The sequence below is a fragment of the Poromitra crassiceps genome (genome assembly GCF_964638095.1).
Source record: "Poromitra crassiceps genome assembly, chromosome: 3".
Classification (NCBI taxonomy): domain Eukaryota; kingdom Metazoa; phylum Chordata; class Actinopteri; order Beryciformes; family Melamphaidae; genus Poromitra; species Poromitra crassiceps.
The window spans coordinates 74096659-74119251 of record NC_139625.1 but is presented as its reverse complement, the minus strand read 5'-3'; the positions used below and the strand labels follow the sequence as shown (position 1 = coordinate 74119251).

The 22593-nt window shown below is 42.3% G+C and overlaps 1 protein-coding gene across 1 annotated transcript in view; it reads left to right on the top strand.

Moving 5' to 3' along the window:
* Window positions 1-10411: 10411 nt before the first annotated feature.
* mpp4b (MAGUK p55 scaffold protein 4b) overlaps window positions 10412-22593 on the top strand; it is a gene marked incomplete at its 5' end in the record, with an annotated part of 38653 nt that continues 26471 nt past the window's right edge. Inside the window, 3 exons of the mRNA XM_083634404.1 lie at window positions 10412-10469; window positions 10687-10808; window positions 19787-19864. Of these exons, the coding sequence (XP_083490530.1) occupies window positions 10412-10469; window positions 10687-10808; window positions 19787-19864 (258 nt within the window). The remainder of the gene's footprint in view (window positions 10470-10686; window positions 10809-19786; window positions 19865-22593) is intronic.

The window sequence follows — 22593 nt, the reverse complement described above, 5'->3', positions numbered from 1 at the left end:
TAACAACGCTCTCTTAATCAATGCAAAAAAAGACAGCAGAGATTGTTTTTGGGTCTCCACCTGACACACACAGCACCTCTGTTACTATCCATAACGAACAGATCAAGCAGGTATGCTCCTTCACATACCTAGGAGTAACAATAGACCACCTGCTGTCATGGAAAGACCACGTAGACTCTCTGTGTAAGAAAACGAAGCAAAGACTATACTTTCTTCGCCGGTTAAGATCTTTTGGTGCTAGTAAACAGATTCTTCTATTATTTTTTACCTCAGTGATTATGAGTGTTTTACAGTACTGCAGTACCACCTGGTATGGATGCCTGTCTGTTACCTTAAAATCACAACTACTTAGACAGATGAATATTTGTTCAAAAATTGTAGGTAAACCACTGCATAGTCTATATGAGTCTACATATGTCAACAGTGTATTGAGGTTAGCTAGAAATATTTCCTCAAACACTAATCATGTGTTACATGAAGAATATGAACTCCTGCCCTCTGGCAGGAGATACCTAATTCCAACTTTCAAGAAGGTCAGACTAAGAAAGTCCTTTATACATCAGTCGATCCTGACGCTTAATCAAGAACATGGTCGAGGGTCAGTGGAGCAGTGACCAGTGCTCTCTGTGTGCTGTATGTGTGTAACGTATCTTTGTATTTTTGGTTTTGTTCTCCTTGTCATGTGTTTGTGCATGGGACTGCCGCTGTCTTGCAAGACAAATTTCAGTGTGAACTGACAATAAAGTATATCGTATCGTATCGTATCGTAGCCGAGTCTCAATCTTGTAACAAATAAAATGACGACAATCCATAACACTGTACTGTACATAACTGTGCGTTCACACCATGAGCAACGTGATTAACAGTCACCGGAAGGCCAATCATTTTTAAGCTGTGCAGCCGCTTCTATAAATGACGTGTATTCGTAGCGCGGGATGTCGCTATGCGCACAAGATCTGCAGCCTAGACCCCTCTCCCAGCTCCCCAGTTGGCACAGACTCAGGCAGAGTGAGAGAGAGACATCGTCTTTATATGTGAAAAAAGTTATTTGAGTTCTAAGTTTAAGTCAGGATTCTGATAATAAAGTCAGAAATCTGAAGATAAAGTTGCGTCTGCTGGTGTGACGCCACTTAGCTGCACGGACACTCGTGGTGTGGTTATAATTTATACAAAATTTTATCAGGCTAAGATCTCCGTTTTTTATGGTGTGGCCACAGACTGGCTGGCTGTCTAAAACAGGGTTTTTCTGTATGTATGTTTGTTTGTTTGTATGTACTGTATGTCTGTCCCCACAAAAGTAGACCAATCACAGCTTACGCTGCGACGTGCATAGCAAAACAGAAACTTGACACCACCGGCTGGCTGGCATCAAACAGCACTGAAGTGAAACATTTAAAACATTTAAAAAAATGTTGAAAAAACAACTATTAGCCACATATTCGAATTGAAACTGACTGGGAATTGTCTTGTCTGTCTTGTGTTTTGTATTATACGTTGTGTGGGGTATTAGGCCAGTACCCTGTCTTGTTTTGTTTTGTTTGTTTTGTCTGTTTTGTATTGTATGATAATTGTTTATTTAATGTCATAATTATGTTTCTTGTGGGTCCCCACCAAAAGCTCTGAAAGCTTCCTCGGGGTTCCCATTTGCACACTCTGGTTTTCCTTCATTTTTCAAGATGTATATTTTTCAAGTGTGTGTGAATAAAAGAAAAATCTGAATTTGAATCTGAAAGGAGCCAAACACGATTCTCAGCCCACCATATCTGTGCAAATAAGGATGCAAAAATTATAAATAAAAAAGTAAATAATCGTAGTTTAATGTAGATGCAAAAGCAACATGCAAACGGCCGCCACAGGACGTGACCCACAAAAATCACCATCTACGATGTCTCCCCCTGGTGAGAGAGCCGATCCCCCGGCCACTGAGGCTCTACTGACAACGGGAATAGCAACCCCCCAGAAACCGGAGAAGCACGAATCTAATCTAGGATTCATTAACATGTTTCCTGGGAGTAATTCAGTGACATTATTCTTTAACTGAGGCGGTTCTTACCTCAGGCTCAGGACAGGGAGAAGACCGCCTCTTTGCCTTGGAGGGTGTGTCCTGTTTCCTCTTCTTCCTCTTTGGCTTGTCAGGAGCTTCATCCTGTGTGGATCCTAAGTGTTTGGACTACAATTACCAAAATGCTACAGTGCCACGATACAAAAGTTGTGATTCAGCAGGGTTAAAGACTCATTCACAATTAGAATGAACTACCATATGAAGATAAATATAACTATTTAAAAAAATCGCCTCCGGCTTGGTCGGGCATCCATACAGGCACGATTGGCTGTGTCTGCGGGTGGGAAGCCGGATTAAGGGTATGTGTAGCGTGATCCTCCCACATGCTACGTCCTGCCGGTAAAGCTCCCCGATGTTAGGTGAAAAGAAGCAGCTGGCAACTGCACATGTGTCAGAGGAAGCATGGTGCTAGTCTACGGCTCTCCCCAGATTGGCAGATGAGGTGGAGCAGCGACCGGCGCAGCAGGGGGGGAAATTGGCCATGTACAATTGGGGAGAAAATGGGGGTCAAGAATCAATAATAATATAAATCAGGGGGGAAATCCCTCTGAAATGGAACCAAGAATATCGTTATAGTTATCGTTTTGGATGTTTTATAGTTATAGTTGTACTGTGAGAGCCATTCACATTCATAGTTTTCTTTATAGTTATCGTTCTAGTGAGAATGGGCCTTACGAGTAAGGCCATGCAGGGAATAGAAATGCTGGCTGAATAGGCAGAAGCCCACCAGTGATGCTTGTTCAAGTCAGCAGGGCATTACATTATTCTCAAATCGCTTTCAAGTCCTTTCAAAAAGTTCAACAACTTATTTTTGTGTGATAATCTATTGATATTGAATATGGCAGTTATAAGAGTTGTGACACTGATGATTTGCACAAACTGCTTTTGTCCTGGCCATCTCACCTGACTTGACAGACTGCTCCTTCCTTTGAATAGCTTTGTCCAGGTCCCTTGCAGTGTCACATAGTGTTCTTCTTCCAGTAGTGCCCTCTGCATCCATGTTGCTGCATGTGTTTTCCAGTCCTTGAGCAGCACTCACACCTTCAGCAGTGCCCTCTGTATAAGAGGAGGAGGAGGAGGAGGAGGAGGAGGAGGAGGAGGAGGAGGAGGAGGAGGAGGAGGAGGAGGAGGAGGAGGAGGAGGAGGAGGAGGAGGAGGAGGAGGAGGAGGAGGAGGAGGAGGAGGAGGAGGAGGAGGAGGAGGAGGAGGAGAAATTTAGAAATGTTAAAAATGTTAACACATGATAGAAATGAACATCAACAAAAATACAACAGCAGTAAATATATAAACCATGAACACCAAAACACATAAAAATGCATCAATAACTTCACCGACACTTGTCATGGATAAACCAATTTAACAACCTTAATGCCTGGCCCTTCTCACCTAACTTGACAGACTGCTCCATGCTTTGTATAGCTTTGTCCTGGTCCCTCGCAGTGTCACTTCCAGTAGCTCCCTCTGCATCATCATCAGTGCCTGTGTCTCCATCTTCCTCTTGGGAGTTGAGGAAGAATTCAGTGGCTAGCCGAAAATCGATTTCGGTAGCTAGTCGAAAATCTGCGCCGCAAGCGTTTGCTAACTCCTTTCGTTTTTCTTCAGCACATCTGTACGATGTTGTTATGCCTAGTTTGCTTAGCCTGTTAAAAACTGCCTTCTTCTTTGCCACACCATGATGTAGGACACTATCCACATAATATGCGAAGGCTGACAAGCGGGGTTCCCTCCCTCTCAAAGCTATAGCAGCAGCAGCACAAGTGGCATGGAGAGACTCATTGGTGATTTGAGAAAAGATAGAAAATATGAACGGAGACAAACGCTCCAGATCTGACTGCAAGTTTGCAAATGAAAATGCCTTTAAATCATCTGCTGACGACCGCCACAGCATAAAACCCCTGTTTGGGTTACAGAGTGTTTTGCTTTCATCCTCTATGACTTGAAGGATATTTTCCTTGAGTTGTCCAAAAAGTTCTTTATGTCTGACTATGAGATTGGCAGCCCTTCTCCAATTCTCCTTTGCAATGTTTTCCACAATCCCTGATGTGTTTTCTGTACATATAGTTTTGTTTTGGATTGTTGGATGAGACGGGTAGTGAATAATAACCTGAAAGACAAATCAAAGGCTTCATTAGTAAGTAACCATTACTGTCACTATGCATAATATGCATCAGAATCAGATTTATTGGCCAAGTATGCGTTCACATGAAGGAATTTGACTCAGTTTTTTTGTTGTTTTACTCAATGTAGTGAGAAATAGACATACAGCTAAAACAAGGACAACAAAGCTGAACAGAGAGTAGAAGAAGAGAGAGTAGAGTAGCTAAACAGAGAGGTAAGCAAACATGTAACTGTGTGTGTGTGTGTGTGTGTGTGTGTGTGTGTGTGTGTGTGTGTGTGTGTGTGTGTGTGTGTGTGTGTGTGTGTGTGTATGTACCGTATCAACACTTCAATTTGTAAAGAGGACTAGTCTAGTGCAATGGCACAGAGTGCAAAGATGCTGGAATAAAAATGTAATTATTAATGTAAGATTTTAAATTATATACATGAGGTACATTGGGTTAGGTTATCACAATCAGGGGCGTAACGCTAGTTTACTTGGGTGAAATGAGGCTGAGCGTTTACTCATCTATTTTCAGAGCAACTGTGTCAATCAATGAGGGGAAACAAGGTGGGTAAACTATCTGCTTAGGTTTATATTGATGCGATGAGAAAAGAAATGCTTGGCTAGTGACATAGACTATAATGGACATTTGAAAAGCAATATTGCTTGTCCTTATGTGTGGGACTGAACCAGATACAATTTGCAATATTTTGTTTCATAATACCTCTGTCCGACTGTGCCGAGTAGGGAACTCAGTAGCTGGCCTCGACATCTTACGAGCCGGGGTCCAGATTGGTGTTACCATGGTTCCAGGGGGTTTGGAACAGACTTTTTCAATAGACTCTGGCGTCTCTGAAGCATGGCTGTATAAAAGAAGTGGATAAGGCTCCCCGTCCAGTTTCTCTCCAGCTGCCTCGCAAAGTAACGCTCTCTCTGCGGTTGAAGTCGATGATTCTCGAGTTGTCTCTTGCTCTGCTTCATGCCATCTTCTAAAAATTGTAAAAGCATCTTCTATTCTCGCAATCAAGCGAAGGCACGATCTACAAATGCGACTGGATCTATATGTATCTTTAGTCAAAGTTAACCCTAATATTCTTAGTCGTTCGTTAACATTTTTCTCGTTTGCTATCTTCTTTGCAGAAAATATTAGTGTGGTATTGCAAAAAATGCCATTTCTGCGCAAACTTTCCTTACAAAAACGGCAAAAATCGTCCACCGACATGCTGTCACTGGTTTGGGTTTGGGTTCCTTGCAAGGGCTTTTGGTGTTGTGGTGTTGACGTGTTTGTTTTCCTCTTCGGCGCTGTCCTTTTACGTCGTATGTTTCGTTGATCTGATTGGTTGAAGTTATGGTGCATTCACGTGATGTCGGGATAAATGAAAAATGAGTTCCCAACTAGGAAAATTCACGTGAACGCCCGTTCAAGTAGAACAACAACGCGGTCAGCGGACATTTTGGTACACGACTTGCCAACTTGACCTCCAAAACATGGCGGATGAAAGTAAATAAGAAACTTTTTTTTATTGCAGATTAGCCTCAGAATTCGACTATGACTCGTTGACCAACCAAACCATGTCAGGTTAGTTGACAGTCATTTTGTCCAGAAACTGCACACATGGGGGACCTGGGGGCTATTTTACCAAAAGGTAAGTCAAATTACTCATCAAAACATCTTAGCCAGATAATGATGCTTTGAAGTTATAGCATCGGTTATCAGATACTGTCATCTCCTTCTCACATCATCAAATTCACCATTGATTAGTCACTTTAACAGTTTATGTTCTATATGGTATCATTGTAATCCTTGACCATGAAAACGTAGGTATAGACCTCACCTTTTCTGTGTTATCATGTGTGGTTCAGGAGATATGATGCAAACTACATAATTCGCTTATGGTGGAATTAAAATGGCCACCACAAGGCATTTTTACGATGGCTTAATTCCTGAAAATGTTCAGGGCCCCAAACTATAAGCGTACCAAGTTTCATGCTTTTATGAAAAAGGGAACATCATTTTCACATATCGTCACTCTGGACTAATACACATCAATCAGGGTTTTGTCATTTATATGAGTAGATTTGTTTACAGAGTGATACCTATCAATAAGATACCAGATTGGCAGGGTTATCATACCAAAATATAAAGTAGAGACATGTAGGAAGACAAAAATGCAAAAATTGTGCGATCACTTTGGGTGGTACTGATAGGCTATGTGAAAATTTCAGCATTGGCCCATGGACTATTTCAAAAACATTTGAGAAAACAGAAACATTTGTGGAGACACAAATTTACCTAGCGTCAGAAGTCGACTACTCATTTGTTTCACTCAATCATAGCATCACACAAGGACCCTGTATTTTCACTGTGGGCTCCATTCTCAAAGGCCCGATCCCTTTCAATAAAACAGTGCTTGCCTTAAACACAAGGTTGTTGTCCGTCAAGCCACGCTATTGTGTTCTTAAATATTGCCTAGTTTCCAATTCCATGCTGCTGTTGTCATGCCAGTACTACATTTGCACTTTGAGATCTGCTGTCAACAAACAGTGAGTTACAGTGTTATTCTGATCATCATTGTTGTTAGAAACAACAGGTCAGAAAACATTACTCACCACATGCAAACAAAGCCAATGGACAGAATCCTAACAGCTGCTCTGAGTCCAGTTTAGATTTGTGTAACTGAAGGAATATGGTAATTCTGTCCTTTCATTGTCCCGTACCAAAATGCTGATACAATTTCACCCATATTTCAACTAAGTACACTCAGCAAGTACTGACTGATCCAAGGGTGGAACTACATCACTGGTGGGGGACGTTGGAGGACGTTTGCTTGTTTTTTCCCATGTCCAACTCTCTCAATGTCTGTCTTTAGTGTATCTCTCTATCGCTCAGTTCTTTGTATGACCTTTGATCTGTCTGTCTCTCTGTCGTGTCTGTCTCTGTCTATCTCTCTCCCTCTCTGCGTGAAAGAGCTAAGCAGATTTGCCGGTGAGGGAGGACGAGCTTCCGGTGGTCAGAGGCAGGCGGCTAACTCGCCCCAGGATTAAGTGGGATCGAGAGAGATTACAGCTCTCTCCCTCACTCACTCTCTCTCCCCTGGCTTGAAGAAACCATAGTGCTCTCTCCAGTCTCTGGCATATCCAGCATATCTGCACCCATATAGGAGGTGAAAGCTGTTGGGGATCTGGAGCAGGAAGGCCAGTGACCCTGCAGGACTGGGACGGAGAGGTAAGATGCATCTTTAATGAAAGACTTGAGGTGGAGAGAGGAGCTTGGAGGAAGGTCACACAGGGATCATCTCTTCTTCTGAAATGTGCCAGATGGGAGGTTTTCCTCCTGAGGATCTCCTCCTGTTAGATACATTCACCCCCCCCCCCCTTTTCTCTCTCTTTCTTTAGCTAATATCAGTGCACCTTTCTCACAGAATCAAAATCTTTTTATTGGCCAAGTATATTTGCTCTAATGAGTAATTTAGCTTAGTGGCTGCTTGTGTCCTTTGTTAAAAGACAGAAAGAATATAGCACAATATAAACCGACCAAGGCAGACAGCATATAGAAACATAACACATTGTATAAACAACCCAAAAACAAATAGAAACAGACAGTAAAAGAAAAGATGAGATCAGAATCAAATGCACAATATAGTTATTGTTGCACCTAAGTCATTGCACAGATTTAATATTGCTGTAGGGTGACTTAAGGTATTATGGGACACTTTTTGACTTTTCGCCTTTTGGAAGCTTTCTTGCCATGAATTAAAAAAAAATAGCCCAACACATGATACATTTGTGTAATAGTCAAGGTGTTACCTAACCTTCTGAGGTGGAATGAAGGTTACATCATATTCCAAGGAGGCGTGGCATCCCCTTTTGTGTGAACTGACCCAAAACCACTTTTTTCTGTAACGTTTGGTATTATGGGACAAAATGTTTGGTATTATGGGACAGAATGCCTTGTGATGGATTGGCTAGTGTAAGCATTTACTGCACAATTTAATTCATACTTTGATATAATCTGACATGCACATCTTCCTTTTCCTGTTCATCTTCATAAATTAAGACTCCATGTTCATTTAAACTGTTTATTTAATGTTTAAAACTCTGTAAACAATTCAAGCAACAATCGGCCTTCCCTCACTGTCACAACAACCCCATTAGTTGTTGAGTTAATGTTAGGTTAGGGTTAGGATGATTAAGTTCAGGGTCGGGCTAACGATGATCAAGTTGAGAGGTGGGGTTAGGGTTAGGATTATTAAATTGAGGGGTGGGGTTAGGGTTAGGATGAGTATGAGTATGTTGACGGTTGGTGTTAGGGTTAGGATGATTAAGTTGAGGGGTGGGGTTAGGGTTAGGATTATTAAATTGAGGGGTGGGGTTAGGGTTAGGATGAGTATGTTGACGGTTGGTTCCCAAACTTTTTCAACTTGGGACCCAAAAGATAGATTTTGTGTCTCCCTGGGACTCAAACTCACACAAAAACATACAATAAGCTACGGTAATGAGTTGCCATGACGACCAGTTGGCGACCCCCCCCCCCCCCCCCCCCCACGGGTCCGTGACCCAAATTGGGTCCCGACCCATAGTTTGGAAAACACTGATCTAGAGAATAAACAATGGTTCTCTATTGCCTTTTAGCACTGTTCCATAATACCAAAACATACATAAGACAAAATGAAAACAACCTAATTCCAAAAATAAAAACATAAAATAAAATATTATTTTGTTGCAAAAGTACATCATATTCATGTTCCATCAAAAGTTTGTGCAATATATTAGCTATGAGAATTTTATGACCTTATGATGAAAACTAACTAAAGCTTATGTCATTTTCCTCACCTCATGCCCTGCAGGATCAACCTCCTGTTTGAAGCTTGCCCCGCCCACCTATGTGATGTCACACCACGAGGGCATGTGATTTTGATTGTGTAGTTTCACAGGTAGGGCTCAGCAAAAAAAGTTTTTATTTTCACTCATCAGGCATGAAAATATAGCCTCTATAGTTAAAGTGTCCCATAATACCTTAAGTCACCCATAGTTTATAGTTATAGTTTAATCATGAACAGAGGTGTAGTGTAGCCAGAACCTCATTTCAAGGTTTATTTGAAAAGGAACAGAACATTTGAATGAAAATTGTCTATATAACTTGCAGTGTTTGTCCCTAGATGGGCTTTGGTTAAAAACGGTTTTGATATACAGTAGGATAAGGATACAACAAATAATAGAACACACACACACACACACACACACACACACACACACACACACACACACACACACACACACACACACACACACACACACACACACACAAAACAATGTTGTTTAACAGATATTAGGCAAAAAAAAAAAAATCCTAAACTAAAACTCGTACCACTGTTCCTTCAGGATTTGTAGTTGTCATAGACTGTGCTCCATAGTTGATTGCTCTATTGCTGACAAAAAGTGTGTTACTGTAAGTCGCTTTGGATAAAAGCGTCTGCCAAATGACGTAATGTAATGTAATGTAATGCAAAAGAAAAAATATATATGTAGAATTAATGGAATTAATCTTAGTATAGAGCTTCTTACATGTATACACTGTAAGTTTAAGTTATAGAGATAAATGGACATTTAAAGAAAACAATGAAAGCATAGCCTACATTAATGCTTTTCTCCAAATGTTACTACTGTTGCTGTTGGGCTGACGGAGATGATCACTGACTGGAGATTACGGCTGTAGTTACCACTTCATCCTGATCTTCAGCCAGCCATTAACCCCTGACCCCATTCACACAGAGGACTCTCCCCCACCCCCTCTTCAGGTTTCCTATGCATGTTAAAGTGTGGATAAGCGTAGGACAGGACTTTCCAGGTCTTTGAAGGAATGGGAAAACACAACAGAGAAGGAGAATGTCAGGTAAAAGTGAAGAAAGGAAGGAAATCGCAAACATATGAAACTGGATTACAGTAGCCTATGCTTTCCAGGCCATTCTAAGTATGCAAAGATATGGAAAATAATTAGGTAAAAGTACACAAGATCACCATTCTGAACTCATCTGTGTGGCTGCGTGTCCTAGTAAATTGGCTTGAAAATCCGTGACAGGATCGTCATGACAACTATGCCTGTGAACAGGCCGTCGTCGGACGCCGGCCAAAAACATCAAGGTTACATTTTTTCATCTGTTGTGTTTTCTTTATATCTCCAGGTTATTGTCGGTCCTGGTGAGCGGTCAGGAGGTGCACGGGGGTCAAAGGTCGGCGGTCTAGTGACCATGAGGCAGGCGGTGGCGGCTCAGGTGTTGAACTCCCACTGTGAGCTAGGAGAACACGGTCAGTCGGCCGGGGACATGGAGCGAATACTGCTACTGCTTTATGTAATAAATGCACTACTTTTAGCTTGTGAGTGAACATTCTGATAATCCACTGGTGTGTGTGTGTGTGTGTGTGTGTGTGTGTGTGTGTGTGTGTGTGTGTGTGTGTGTGTGTGCGCGTGCGTGCGTGCGTGCGTGCGAGTGTGTGTGCACGTGTATGTGTATGTGTGCTCCAGGCCTACGTCAGATCCTGACAGATGTGATAGAGGAGGTGAGGCAGTCGGTGGACCAGGACATAGACGGGGCCGAGCTGCTGCACACTCTGCTGAACGCCTCCTGGCTCCAGTCGCTGCTCAAGGTCTGTTTCTGGGTTTAGTTGTTTGTAGTCTCTCAACGCCAGACCCATGAGAGCTCTTTACGCTGATACACTGTGTTACTGCATGCTGCAGATCTCTCTCTGGGTCTGGTACACTATGTTACTGCATGCTGCAGATCTCTCTCTGGGTCTGATACACTATGTTACTGCATGCTGTAGATCTCTCTCTGGGTCTGATACACTATGTTACTGCATGCTGTAGATCTCTCTGGGTCTGATACACTACGTTACTGCATGCTGTAGATCTCTCTCTGTGTCTGATACACTACATTACTGCATGCTGCAGATCTCTCTCTGGGTCTGATACACTATGTTACTGCATGCTGTAGATCTCTCTCCGGGTCTGATACACTATGTTACTGCATGCTGTAGATCTCTCTCTGGGTCTGATACACTATGTTACTGCATGCTGTAGATCTCTCTGGGTCTGATACACTACGTTACTGCATGCTGTAGATCTCTCTCTGTGTCTGATACACTACATTACTGCATGCTGCAGATCTCTCTCTGGGTCTGATACACTATGAGTGCGTTTACATGCAGACAATAAACAGTTTATTAGCGGATTTCTAGACTTACCTGATTATTCAAGTGGTCATGTAAACAGCATAAACTGATAAGCTTTATCCGTTTATGGTCATAAACGGGTTATGAGAAAACCGATTAACACAACTAGGTTTTTGGCCAATAACCTGTCTTTTGAGTGCATGTATACAGCGTATCAGGTTTCTTGTGGGTTTATACATTTGCGCATGTACAAGTTGCATGTAAAAAGTTGAATTACCGCCGCCTTCTGGAGAGAAATCCGACTAATTGACTGAATCATGTAAACCCGGGTTTTTCCTATTGTCGGATTATTAAAGTGCATGTAAACGCAGTAATCAGATTATTGCCATAAACTGATTACTCACAGTTATCAGTTTATTGGTGTGCATGTAAACGCACTCTATGTTACTGCATGCTTTAGATCCCTCTCTGGGTCTGATACACTATGTTACTGCATGCTGTAGATCTCTCTCCGGGTCTGATACACTATGTTACTGCATGCTGCAGATCTCTCTCTGGGTCTGATACTATGTTACTGCATGCTGTAGATCTCTCTCTGGGTCTGATACACTATGTTACTGCATGCTGCAGATCTCTCCCTGGGTCTGATACACTATGTTACTGCATGCTGTAGATCTCTCTATGGGTCTTATACACTATGTTACTGCACGCTGCAGATCTCTCTCTGGGTCTGATACACTACGTTACTGCATGCTGCAGATCTCTCTCTGGGTCTGATATACTACGTTACTGCATGGTACAGATCTCTCTCTGGGTCTGATACACTATGTTACTGCATGCTGTAGATCTCTCTATGGGTCTGATACACTATGTTACTGCACGCTGCAGATCTCTCTCTGGGTCTGATACACTACGTTACTGCATGGTACAGATCTCTCTCTGGGTCTGATACACTACGTTACTGCATGGTACAGATCTCTCTCTGGGTCTGGGACACTTCTAGCTCCAAACTGCTGTCGGATTCCTGGCTGTTGACTTTTGAAAATGAACCACTCTCTCATTTGTTTATTCAATTTTGACCCCCAGACCCACCTAAAAACAGCAGCGGGGCTGCAAAGTGGCACAGACTCATTTACATAGTATGCTTTTTGGAGTGCAGCGGTTCAATGTAATATTTGAGTCTGGAGTCTGAGAGACTACGTTGTTTGGTATATATTTATTCTTCATAGGTAACTGGCCAAATGTAGATGATGCAACGCCACCGTCCAGATATTTCCAGCAGCCACAATGAAGTTTGATATAAGAAAATGTTTCAGGATCTAAAACATCAACGGCAAATGCCAGGTTTGGTTTCAGTGCCTGAGAATCAAAGAGAGGGGGCTTCTTTCTAGAGCCACCATTTTTCACCGAGAGACGTTCAACCATCACACAGGGAGAAATCCACCGTAGAAGAGGAGAGAGACCAGTTTCCCACCGGAGCAGGAGAGAGACCAGAATGCAGAGATACAGGTTGGGGTTTGAGTCACTTTTTCTTGACTGGAAAAACCTCTCGCTCTCTTGCTCTTACAAGTAGGAGTGGGCTATAAATGGGCCATTTTTTGTTTTGCTGAGGTCTCAGTTTTTTTGTATTCCAATTGCCCTATCTCAACATGAAATGACAAAATTTTTGGCTTCAGGTCCAAGAAAAAAGTGTGTAGGGCACAAATCCAAGAGGACCACCGTTTTCCCTGAAAAATCACATTTCTAGCCATAACTTTGTCATTTTTGGGTCTTTTTACTTGGTTGTGGTGTCTAACCCTATGTTTTGGGGGTCAAGCAATCTATTTATGCATCTAGAAGTAGTCACAAACCATCATATATTGAGTTAATACATACTTTTGACAAAATTTACCCTTCTTTACCTCAATTCTGAACCATGCCCGTAGACCTAATATTTATTGGTAAATTATAGAAAAAACAGACAACAGATTAAATTTGACATACCATAATAATATTAATAGCAACCCTACACTGCTAATTATTACCAACATTTCACAACATTTAACTTATTTCACTACAAAATATTGTATGATGAATTTTATTGTGAAATAGGCCATCCGCTGTCATAAGTCAACATTACTGTAATCACATGAGGGAGATGGGAAGACAACATCCCTAGAAGAACAGTTTGACTTGATTCTAGAGGAAGCTGGAGTACACAAGTCATTTAGCCTCTACAAAGAGAGACGTTTTACTAGACTTGATACCAGGCAGGTGCAGTCTATGATTGCATTCCCTACATCAGGGGTGCCCACACTTTTTCAGCTTGGGAGCTACTTTTAAAATGACCAAGTCAAAGTGATCTACCAAACATATTTATTTATATATATATACACCGAGTATACAGTGGAAAACAGTGGAACAGTGGAAAAACAGTGGAAAAACAGTGGAAACAGTGGAAAAACAGTAAAAAAAAAAAAAAAAAAATCCTCCCTCAATGCCATGCGATCGACCACACCACCTTCGCGATCGACGTATTGGGCACCCCTGCCCTACATCAAGCAGCTACTTGAGACACTGCTAAATAATCTTCTTGTTCGAGCATGCAACATTTACCTTGAGAATGACTTCATAATAGCAGGATTCAAAGCACTTGCTAATTTTACATACAGGGTAACAATGCCCTTCCTCAACTGCGTTGAGATAGCAAGCCAGGATTTGCTGGTTGACATGCTTCCCAAGCTCTGCAGTGACCTTGCTGACAGCTGAGAGCCTAACAATGTAAAAATGGAAGACAATGCTCCACAAAGTGATCTCGATCACCTTCTTCTTGGAGAGATGTGTGTCCAGGCTGCGAAAGGAGTAGAATTGCAGCGCAAACATGAGTATTAGGATGTTGATCCTGATGCTGTATGAGCAACTCCTCTCTATACACTGACTGCAGACCAACGGAAAAACCTGCCCACAAACAACCTGAATGCAGAGAGGTACTTGGCCAAGTGTGGATATCTTGCTTCCCAGTCAGCCCCACACTCAAATAGGATGTTCAAGGCAAAGGGGATCAAAGATGACCTTTATGCTAACAGATAGATATGGCAGTGAAGTTGAGCAGTCAACCACAGCTGTCCTTAAACACCTAGATGCAATGGAAGTGACATGGAGTAACAAACAGAAAGAGAAGAAGAAACAGGTTGAGAGAGAACCTGCAAAAGAAAGTGAGGGCCAATGATTTTGTTGAAAACTTCTTGTGAAGTGCAAAGAACATGGAGGGCCTATTTAATAGATGTAATAGGCCCTATTGCATCTGTCACTACTCAATGAAGTGAAGGCACTTGTCCTTATGAAGTCACCTGAGCTGAAGGCTTACTTGAGCCAAGAGATCCAATACCAGAGTTATCAGAGAAAGAGATGATTGAGAACCTAATTGTGCTCCTCGGGGATGCTTACCAAGCTGAGGTGGTATTTCCTTGTGAGGAGGAGGAGCCAGAAAGGCAGAGGGGATCTCTCAGGAAGAAGCTATGCTCCAGCCCAACCAATCACTTGCTGTCATCTGGGATGAGGGTATATTGGGTTTTACCTGGATGATAATGGGGATGGAACCTTCCGTGTGGATCACCTGATGCACGTTGGTACCGGAGATTAAATTTGGCAGCGACCACATGGCACTGATGACATCCAGGACACTATCGAGCAGCAGATTGTGCCTGTGGCAGTTTCAAGAGCCTGGGACTTTATAGGAGAAAGCTGTTATGTTTTAAGCAATGCCCCTGAAATTGAACATATGTTTAGTGAAATATGCTAATTAACACATTCACTGCCAGCCGTTTTTTTTTTTTACTGTAGGTAGGTTCTGCCAGAGGGTTTTTTTGAGGATTCTGGCTCATCTTTCAAGACCCGAGGATTCTTTTCTGCTAAGATTTTGTGAACACACAATATCTCAAAAGAACTAATAGAATGTGTGCTTTCTCTGTCTAAAAGAGTTAGTTTGTAGAGTTAGTAGTTATGTAAGCATTAGCAGTTGAATACAGCATGGTTTCAGCGTCTGGAAAATTATTCTGAGATAAACGGCTTTTTGTGAAACTCTCTCTGGGTCTGATACACTACGTTACTGCATGGTACAGATCTCTCTCTGGGTCTGATACACTACGTTACTGCATGGTACAGATCTCTCTCTGGGTCTGGGACACTTCTAGCTCCAAACTGCTGTCGGATTCCTGGCTGTTGACTTTTGAAAATGAACCACTCTCTCATTTGTTTATTCAATTTTGACCCCCAGACCCACCTAAAAACAGCAGCGGGGCTGCAAAGTGGCACAGACTCATTTACATAGTATGCTTTTTGGAGTGCAGCGGTTCAATGTAATATTTGAGTCTGGAGTCTGAGAGACTACGTTGTTTGGTATATATTTATTCTTCATAGGTAACTGGCCAAATGTAGATGATGCAACGCCACCGTCCAGATATTTCCAGCAGCCACAATGAAGTTTGATATAAGAAAATGTTTCAGGATCTAAAACATCAACGGCAAATGCCAGGTTTGGTTTCAGTGCCTGAGAATCAAAGAGAGGGGGCTTCTTTCTAGAGCCACCATTTTTCACCGAGAGACGTTCAACCATCACACAGGGAGAAATCCACCGTAGAAGAGGAGAGAGACCAGTTTCCCACCGGAGCAGGAGAGAGACCAGAATGCAGAGATACAGGTTGGGGTTTGAGTCACTTTTTCTTGACTGGAAAAACCTCTCGCTCTCTTGCTCTTACAAGTAGGAGTGGGCTATAAATGGGCCATTTTTTGTTTTGCTGAGGTCTCAGTTTTTTTGTATTCCAATTGCCCTATCTCAACATGAAATGACAAAATTTTTGGCTTCAGGTCCAAGAAAAAAGTGTGTAGGGCACAAATCCAAGAGGACCACCGTTTTCCCTGAAAAATCACATTTCTAGCCATAACTTTGTCATTTTTGGGTCTTTTTACTTGGTTGTGGTGTCTAACCCTATGTTTTGGGGGTCAAGCAATCTATTTATGCATCTAGAAGTAGTCACAAACCATCATATATTGAGTTAATACATACTTTTGACAAAATTTACCCTTCTTTACCTCAATTCTGAACCATGCCCGTAGACCTAATATTTATTGGTAAATTATAGAAAAAACAGACAACAGATTAAATTTGACATACCATAATAATATTAATAGCAACCCTACACTGCTAATTATTACCAACATTTCACAACATTTAACTTATTTCACTACAAAATATTGTATGATGAATTTTATTGTGAAATAGGCCATCCGCTGTCATAAGTCAACATTACTGTAATCACATGAGGGAGATGGGAAGACAACATCCCTAGAAGAACAGTTTGACTTGATTCTAGAGGAAGCTGGAGTACACAAGTCATTTAGCCTCTACAAAGAGAGACGTTTTACTAGACTTGATACCAGGCAGGTGCAGTCTATGATTGCATTCCCTACATCAGGGGTGCCCACACTTTTTCAGCTTGGGAGCTACTTTTAAAATGACCAAGTCAAAGTGATCTACCAAACATATTTATTTATATATATATACACCGAGTATACAGTGGAAAACAGTGGAACAGTGGAAAAACAGTGGAAAAACAGTGGAAACAGTGGAAAAACAGTAAAAAAAAAAAAAAAAAAATCCTCCCTCAATGCCATGCGATCGACCACACCACCTTCGCGATCGACGTATTGGGCACCCCTGCCCTACATCAAGCAGCTACTTGAGACACTGCTAAATAATCTTCTTGTTCGAGCATGCAACATTTACCTTGAGAATGACTTCATAATAGCAGGATTCAAAGCACTTGCTAATTTTACATACAGGGTAACAATGCCCTTCCTCAACTGCGTTGAGATAGCAAGCCAGGATTTGCTGGTTGACATGCTTCCCAAGCTCTGCAGTGACCTTGCTGACAGCTGAGAGCCTAACAATGTAAAAATGGAAGACAATGCTCCACAAAGTGATCTCGATCACCTTCTTCTTGGAGAGATGTGTGTCCAGGCTGCGAAAGGAGTAGAATTGCAGCGCAAACATGAGTATTAGGATGTTGATCCTGATGCTGTATGAGCAACTCCTCTCTATACACTGACTGCAGACCAACGGAAAAACCTGCCCACAAACAACCTGAATGCAGAGAGGTACTTGGCCAAGTGTGGATATCTTGCTTCCCAGTCAGCCCCACACTCAAATAGGATGTTCAAGGCAAAGGGGATCAAAGATGACCTTTATGCTAACAGATAGATATGGCAGTGAAGTTGAGCAGTCAACCACAGCTGTCCTTAAACACCTAGATGCAATGGAAGTGACATGGAGTAACAAACAGAAAGAGAAGAAGAAACAGGTTGAGAGAGAACCTGCAAAAGAAAGTGAGGGCCAATGATTTTGTTGAAAACTTCTTGTGAAGTGCAAAGAACATGGAGGGCCTATTTAATAGATGTAATAGGCCCTATTGCATCTGTCACTACTCAATGAAGTGAAGGCACTTGTCCTTATGAAGTCACCTGAGCTGAAGGCTTACTTGAGCCAAGAGATCCAATACCAGAGTTATCAGAGAAAGAGATGATTGAGAACCTAATTGTGCTCCTCGGGGATGCTTACCAAGCTGAGGTGGTATTTCCTTGTGAGGAGGAGGAGCCAGAAAGGCAGAGGGGATCTCTCAGGAAGAAGCTATGCTCCAGCCCAACCAATCACTTGCTGTCATCTGGGATGAGGGTATATTGGGTTTTACCTGGATGATAATGGGGATGGAACCTTCCGTGTGGATCACCTGATGCACGTTGGTACCGGAGATTAAATTTGGCAGCGACCACATGGCACTGATGACATCCAGGACACTATCGAGCAGCAGATTGTGCCTGTGGCAGTTTCAAGAGCCTGGGACTTTATAGGAGAAAGCTGTTATGTTTTAAGCAATGCCCCTGAAATTGAACATATGTTTAGTGAAATATGCTAATTAACACATTCACTGCCAGCCGTTTTTTTTTTTTACTGTAGGTAGGTTCTGCCAGAGGGTTTTTTTGAGGATTCTGGCTCATCTTTCAAGACCCGAGGATTCTTTTCTGCTAAGATTTTGTGAACACACAATATCTCAAAAGAACTAATAGAATGTGTGCTTTCTCTGTCTAAAAGAGTTAGTTTGTAGAGTTAGTAGTTATGTAAGCATTAGCAGTTGAATACAGCATGGTTTCAGCGTCTGGAAAATTATTCTGAGATAAACGGCTTTTTGTGAAATTCGATAGAACAGTCACTTTAACCATTCATTTTTGGCATCAGTAAGACGTCAGACATCTAAACAATAGTTTTGAACAGTAATTTCCTCCATAACAGCAGGAAACACCCCTCTGCTTCAAACTCCTCCCTCCGTGTGTGTTCTTCTTGGCTGCAGCGAGCGTGTCACAAGCTCGTTGCTGCTGCTGCTGTAACCTCGCGTCACCAGGCTCACTGCTTTTGCTGCTGCTGCCTGTCTGCTGGCGGCCGCTCGGCAAGTCTGGATATGGGCTCGCTCGTTTCTTGTGATTTCGGTTGAGAGCTTTGATGAAGCTTTTGCGATTCTGGTCTTATTTATGCTGCGTGTTTCAAAGTGTGTTCCACCCGTAATCTATTATGCAAATTTGCAATCCCGCACCGCCAGCAATCAGCGCGAAAACAAAAGCGTTTTCGCCAATCCATTTTCATGAGAATGGCTTCCTCAAACTGCTTTTTGCTTGCCTTCCTCTAGTCTGGGAGAGCACTGTCGCCACTTAGTGGGTCCGTGGAATGGGTTGTACACGTTCGCTGGCTTCAATATTTTTATAGGAGACGTGGGGAGCGTTGATCCACGTCCCACCGTCAAAAAAAAAAAAAAAAAAATTAAGCCGAGATATCTCGTCATTGGCAGTGAACCGTTGGATTCTGTAAGCCGAGATATCTCGTCAATGGCAGTGAACGTGTTAAGGTGAAGAAATAGGTAAATTTGGTCAAAAAAGGTATTAACTCAATATCTGATGGTTTGTAACTATTTCTAGATGCATAAATAGATTGCTTGACCCCAAAAATAGACACTAAAACCAAGTAAAAAGACCCAAAAATGACAAAGTTATGGCTAAAAATGTGATTTTTCAGGGAAAACGGTGGTCATCTAGGATTTATGCCCTGCACACTTTTTTCTTGAACTCCAGGCCAAAAATTTTGTCATTTCATGTTGAGATAGGTCAAATGGAATAAATAAAAAACTGAGACCTAATAAAACTGACCAAAAAAGTGTTTTTGACCTCTGTATAGCCCACTCCTATTACAAGTTCACGTTCCTGTTCTCTGGGAGTTGTGTCAGAAGGCATTTGGGGAAATGTAGGAAATCACTGACTACGTTACAACCGTTCAACACAATGCAGTGAACATCACAGATTGATGAAATAGGCTATAACAGTTCATAACAGAAGCTGCCATCTTTTTTAATCCGCTTCTCTCTTCCTCTCAGGTCTATGAGTGTCTTCAACAGTTCCGGACAGCTTCTCCAATGCCGGCTCTGAACTACGCGTCCGGACTCTCCCTCCAGGTTCGGCTTTACACTTCACATTTACTGTATACTTTATTTAACATTTAGATTCTAATAATGCCACTTATCCAGTGTTGTGCATGAACGCGCTAAAAGAGCGCCGTTCATTGAACAAGCTCATATTTTGGTAAACGGGTGAACCGAGCACAGCTTTTTGCAAATACATGAACGTGTGCATCGTTAACACCTGCGGGAGTAAACGCCGCTCTTATCGTTCTCGCTCTCGAGTCTCTTACCTCGATAATCGCCCATTGTGTTTACATGCGTGTGGTAATTTACATAAGAAAAAAAAAGGTTTTGCTGTCGTTTCGACACGCTGCTTCTGTCTCTTGAATCCTTCCTCTGCTCTGCCTATGGTGGTGGGGGGCTCAGACACTAGCCTGGGTAAACCCAGCCTCCACGTGACCTCTATCTATGTGCTAACAGTCTTGTGACTGATAGCACTTATAGATAGAGGTCACGTGGAGGCTGGGTTTACCCAGGCTACTCAGACACACAAGCTGACTCACACAGCTGTGAGCCTGTTTTTGGGCTGCTGCAACGGAGAAATTCCGCAATTTACTCTCAGAATAAAGGTTTTCAAATTCTTACCTTTGGAGAAAATAAGCGATCTCAGTGTTTCCCATAGAAACATTTTCAGGCCTGGAGGGATTTTGAAACGTACCCCGACCGCAACGGTGGGGGCCCTCGCTGGCGACGCTAAACTTTTAGCTAACCTGTTCACATCTATGTTCGCAATGGCATCCCAAGTATCATCATACTATGGGATACGATGCGAACAGTTGTATTATGGGATGTGCATTTCCATTGACAAGTTTTGGAACATCGCCGATGCTCCTAAAAGCAAAATGCTTATTGTTTTGAATGATTTTGCATTTTCTATCACTGTCAACACCAGTATTGTTGTATTGTAATAATATATGCCATAAAGGTTTATTGAAATTTTGGGGAGAGCGGGGAAGGGGGGGGGATTATGTTTTTATGCCTCCGCCGGCGAAGCCAGGCCGAAGGCATTATGGATCCGGGTTGTCCGTACGTACGGCCGTCCGTACGGATGTCCGTCCGTACGGATGTTTGTTAACGCCATATCTGAGGAACGCCTTGACGGAATTTCATCAGATTCGCCTTAAACATTCACTTAGGCTCAAGGATGATCTGATTAGATTTTGGTGGTCAAAGGTCAAAGGTCAAGGTCACTGTGACCTCTCGAACGCCATTTTCAAGCTTGTTAACGCGATATCTGAGGAACGCCTGGACGGAATTTCATCAGATTCGCCTTAATCATTCACTTAGGCTCAAGGATGATCTGATTAGATTTTGGTGGTCAAAGGTCAAAGGTCAAGGTCACTGTGACCTCTCGAACGCCATTTTCAAGCTTGTTAACGCGATATCTGAGGAACGCCTGGACGGAATTTCATCAGATTCGCCTTAAACATTCACTTAGGCTCAAGGATGATCTGATTAGATTTTGGTGGTCAAAGGTCAAAGGTCAAGGTCACTGTGACCTCTCGAACGCCATTTTCAAGCTTGTTAACGCGATATCTGAGGAACGCCTGGACGGAATTTCATCAGATTCGCCTTAAACATTCACTTAGGCTCAAGGATGAACTGATTCCATTTTGGTTATCAAAGGTCAAAGGTCAAGGTCACAGTGACCTAACAAATGCCATTTTCAAGCTCGGTAACGCCATATCTCAGTAACACCTTGACTAAATTTCTTCACATTTGGCTCAAATATCCAATTCTGCAAAGAAACGCCTTGATGCAATTTCTTCCAATTTGGCTCCAACATCCACTTGGACTCAAGAATTAACTAATGGCGGAGGCATAAGTCCGCGTTGCGGTCGTTCTAGTTTGTAGAATGGTAGGGGAAACACTTCCTATACATTTAGAAATTGAAAAAAGTCCAAGGCAACTCTTCTTATGATTAAAAAGCCTTTATTCTATCTTGGCTGGTTCAAACAAGCCAAGATAGAATAAAGGCTTTTTAATCATAAGAAGAGTTGCCTTGGACTTTTTTCAATTTCTATATGGACTTTCCCCTTTTGAGTTCCAAAGAGCACCTTCTTTTTTAGTTTTCAACTTTAATCCAGAGCGTCGTAGCCCTCTCTCATATTATCTACTTCCTATACATTCTTCACAATAAAAGCATCTTGTCAGTTTGTCAGTGGGAAGCTTTTAATATGAAGGAGCTGCAGCAGGAAATGGAGTTACATCCAGGTAACTGTCGTGCTCCGGGACGGAGCATCAAAGTTACATACTGCAATAACGAATGGAAGTTGGAAACCCTCATTAGTATTTTGCTTGCACCTGTGTTTACCCTGCCTTTTCGACACAAAATGGCCCCCGTGAAAAGGGTCTATTGTCAGTTGTGAGCTCATGTCCAGAGCGAGCGAGTGGACGTGTGCTTATACGCAAACGATTTGTTGCACTTGTGACAACCATGGAGACAACGTCGAGCTGTCAACGTCGACTCTAGTGCATATAACCATAGACAGTAAAGTATAACCAAAGATACTTTTTCTCTGTCGTCTCTCTGCCGTCTCTCTCTACTTCTCTTTCACTGTGCATACTGTGTGTGTGTGTGTGTGTGTGTGTGTGTGTGTGTGTGTGTGTGTGTGTGTGTGTGTGTGTGTGTGTGTGTGTGTGTGTGTGTGTGTGTGTGTGTGTGTGTGGTTTGAGTGCTCCTTGCCTGTGTGTCTGTCTGCCCCCACTCCCTCCCCACAGGC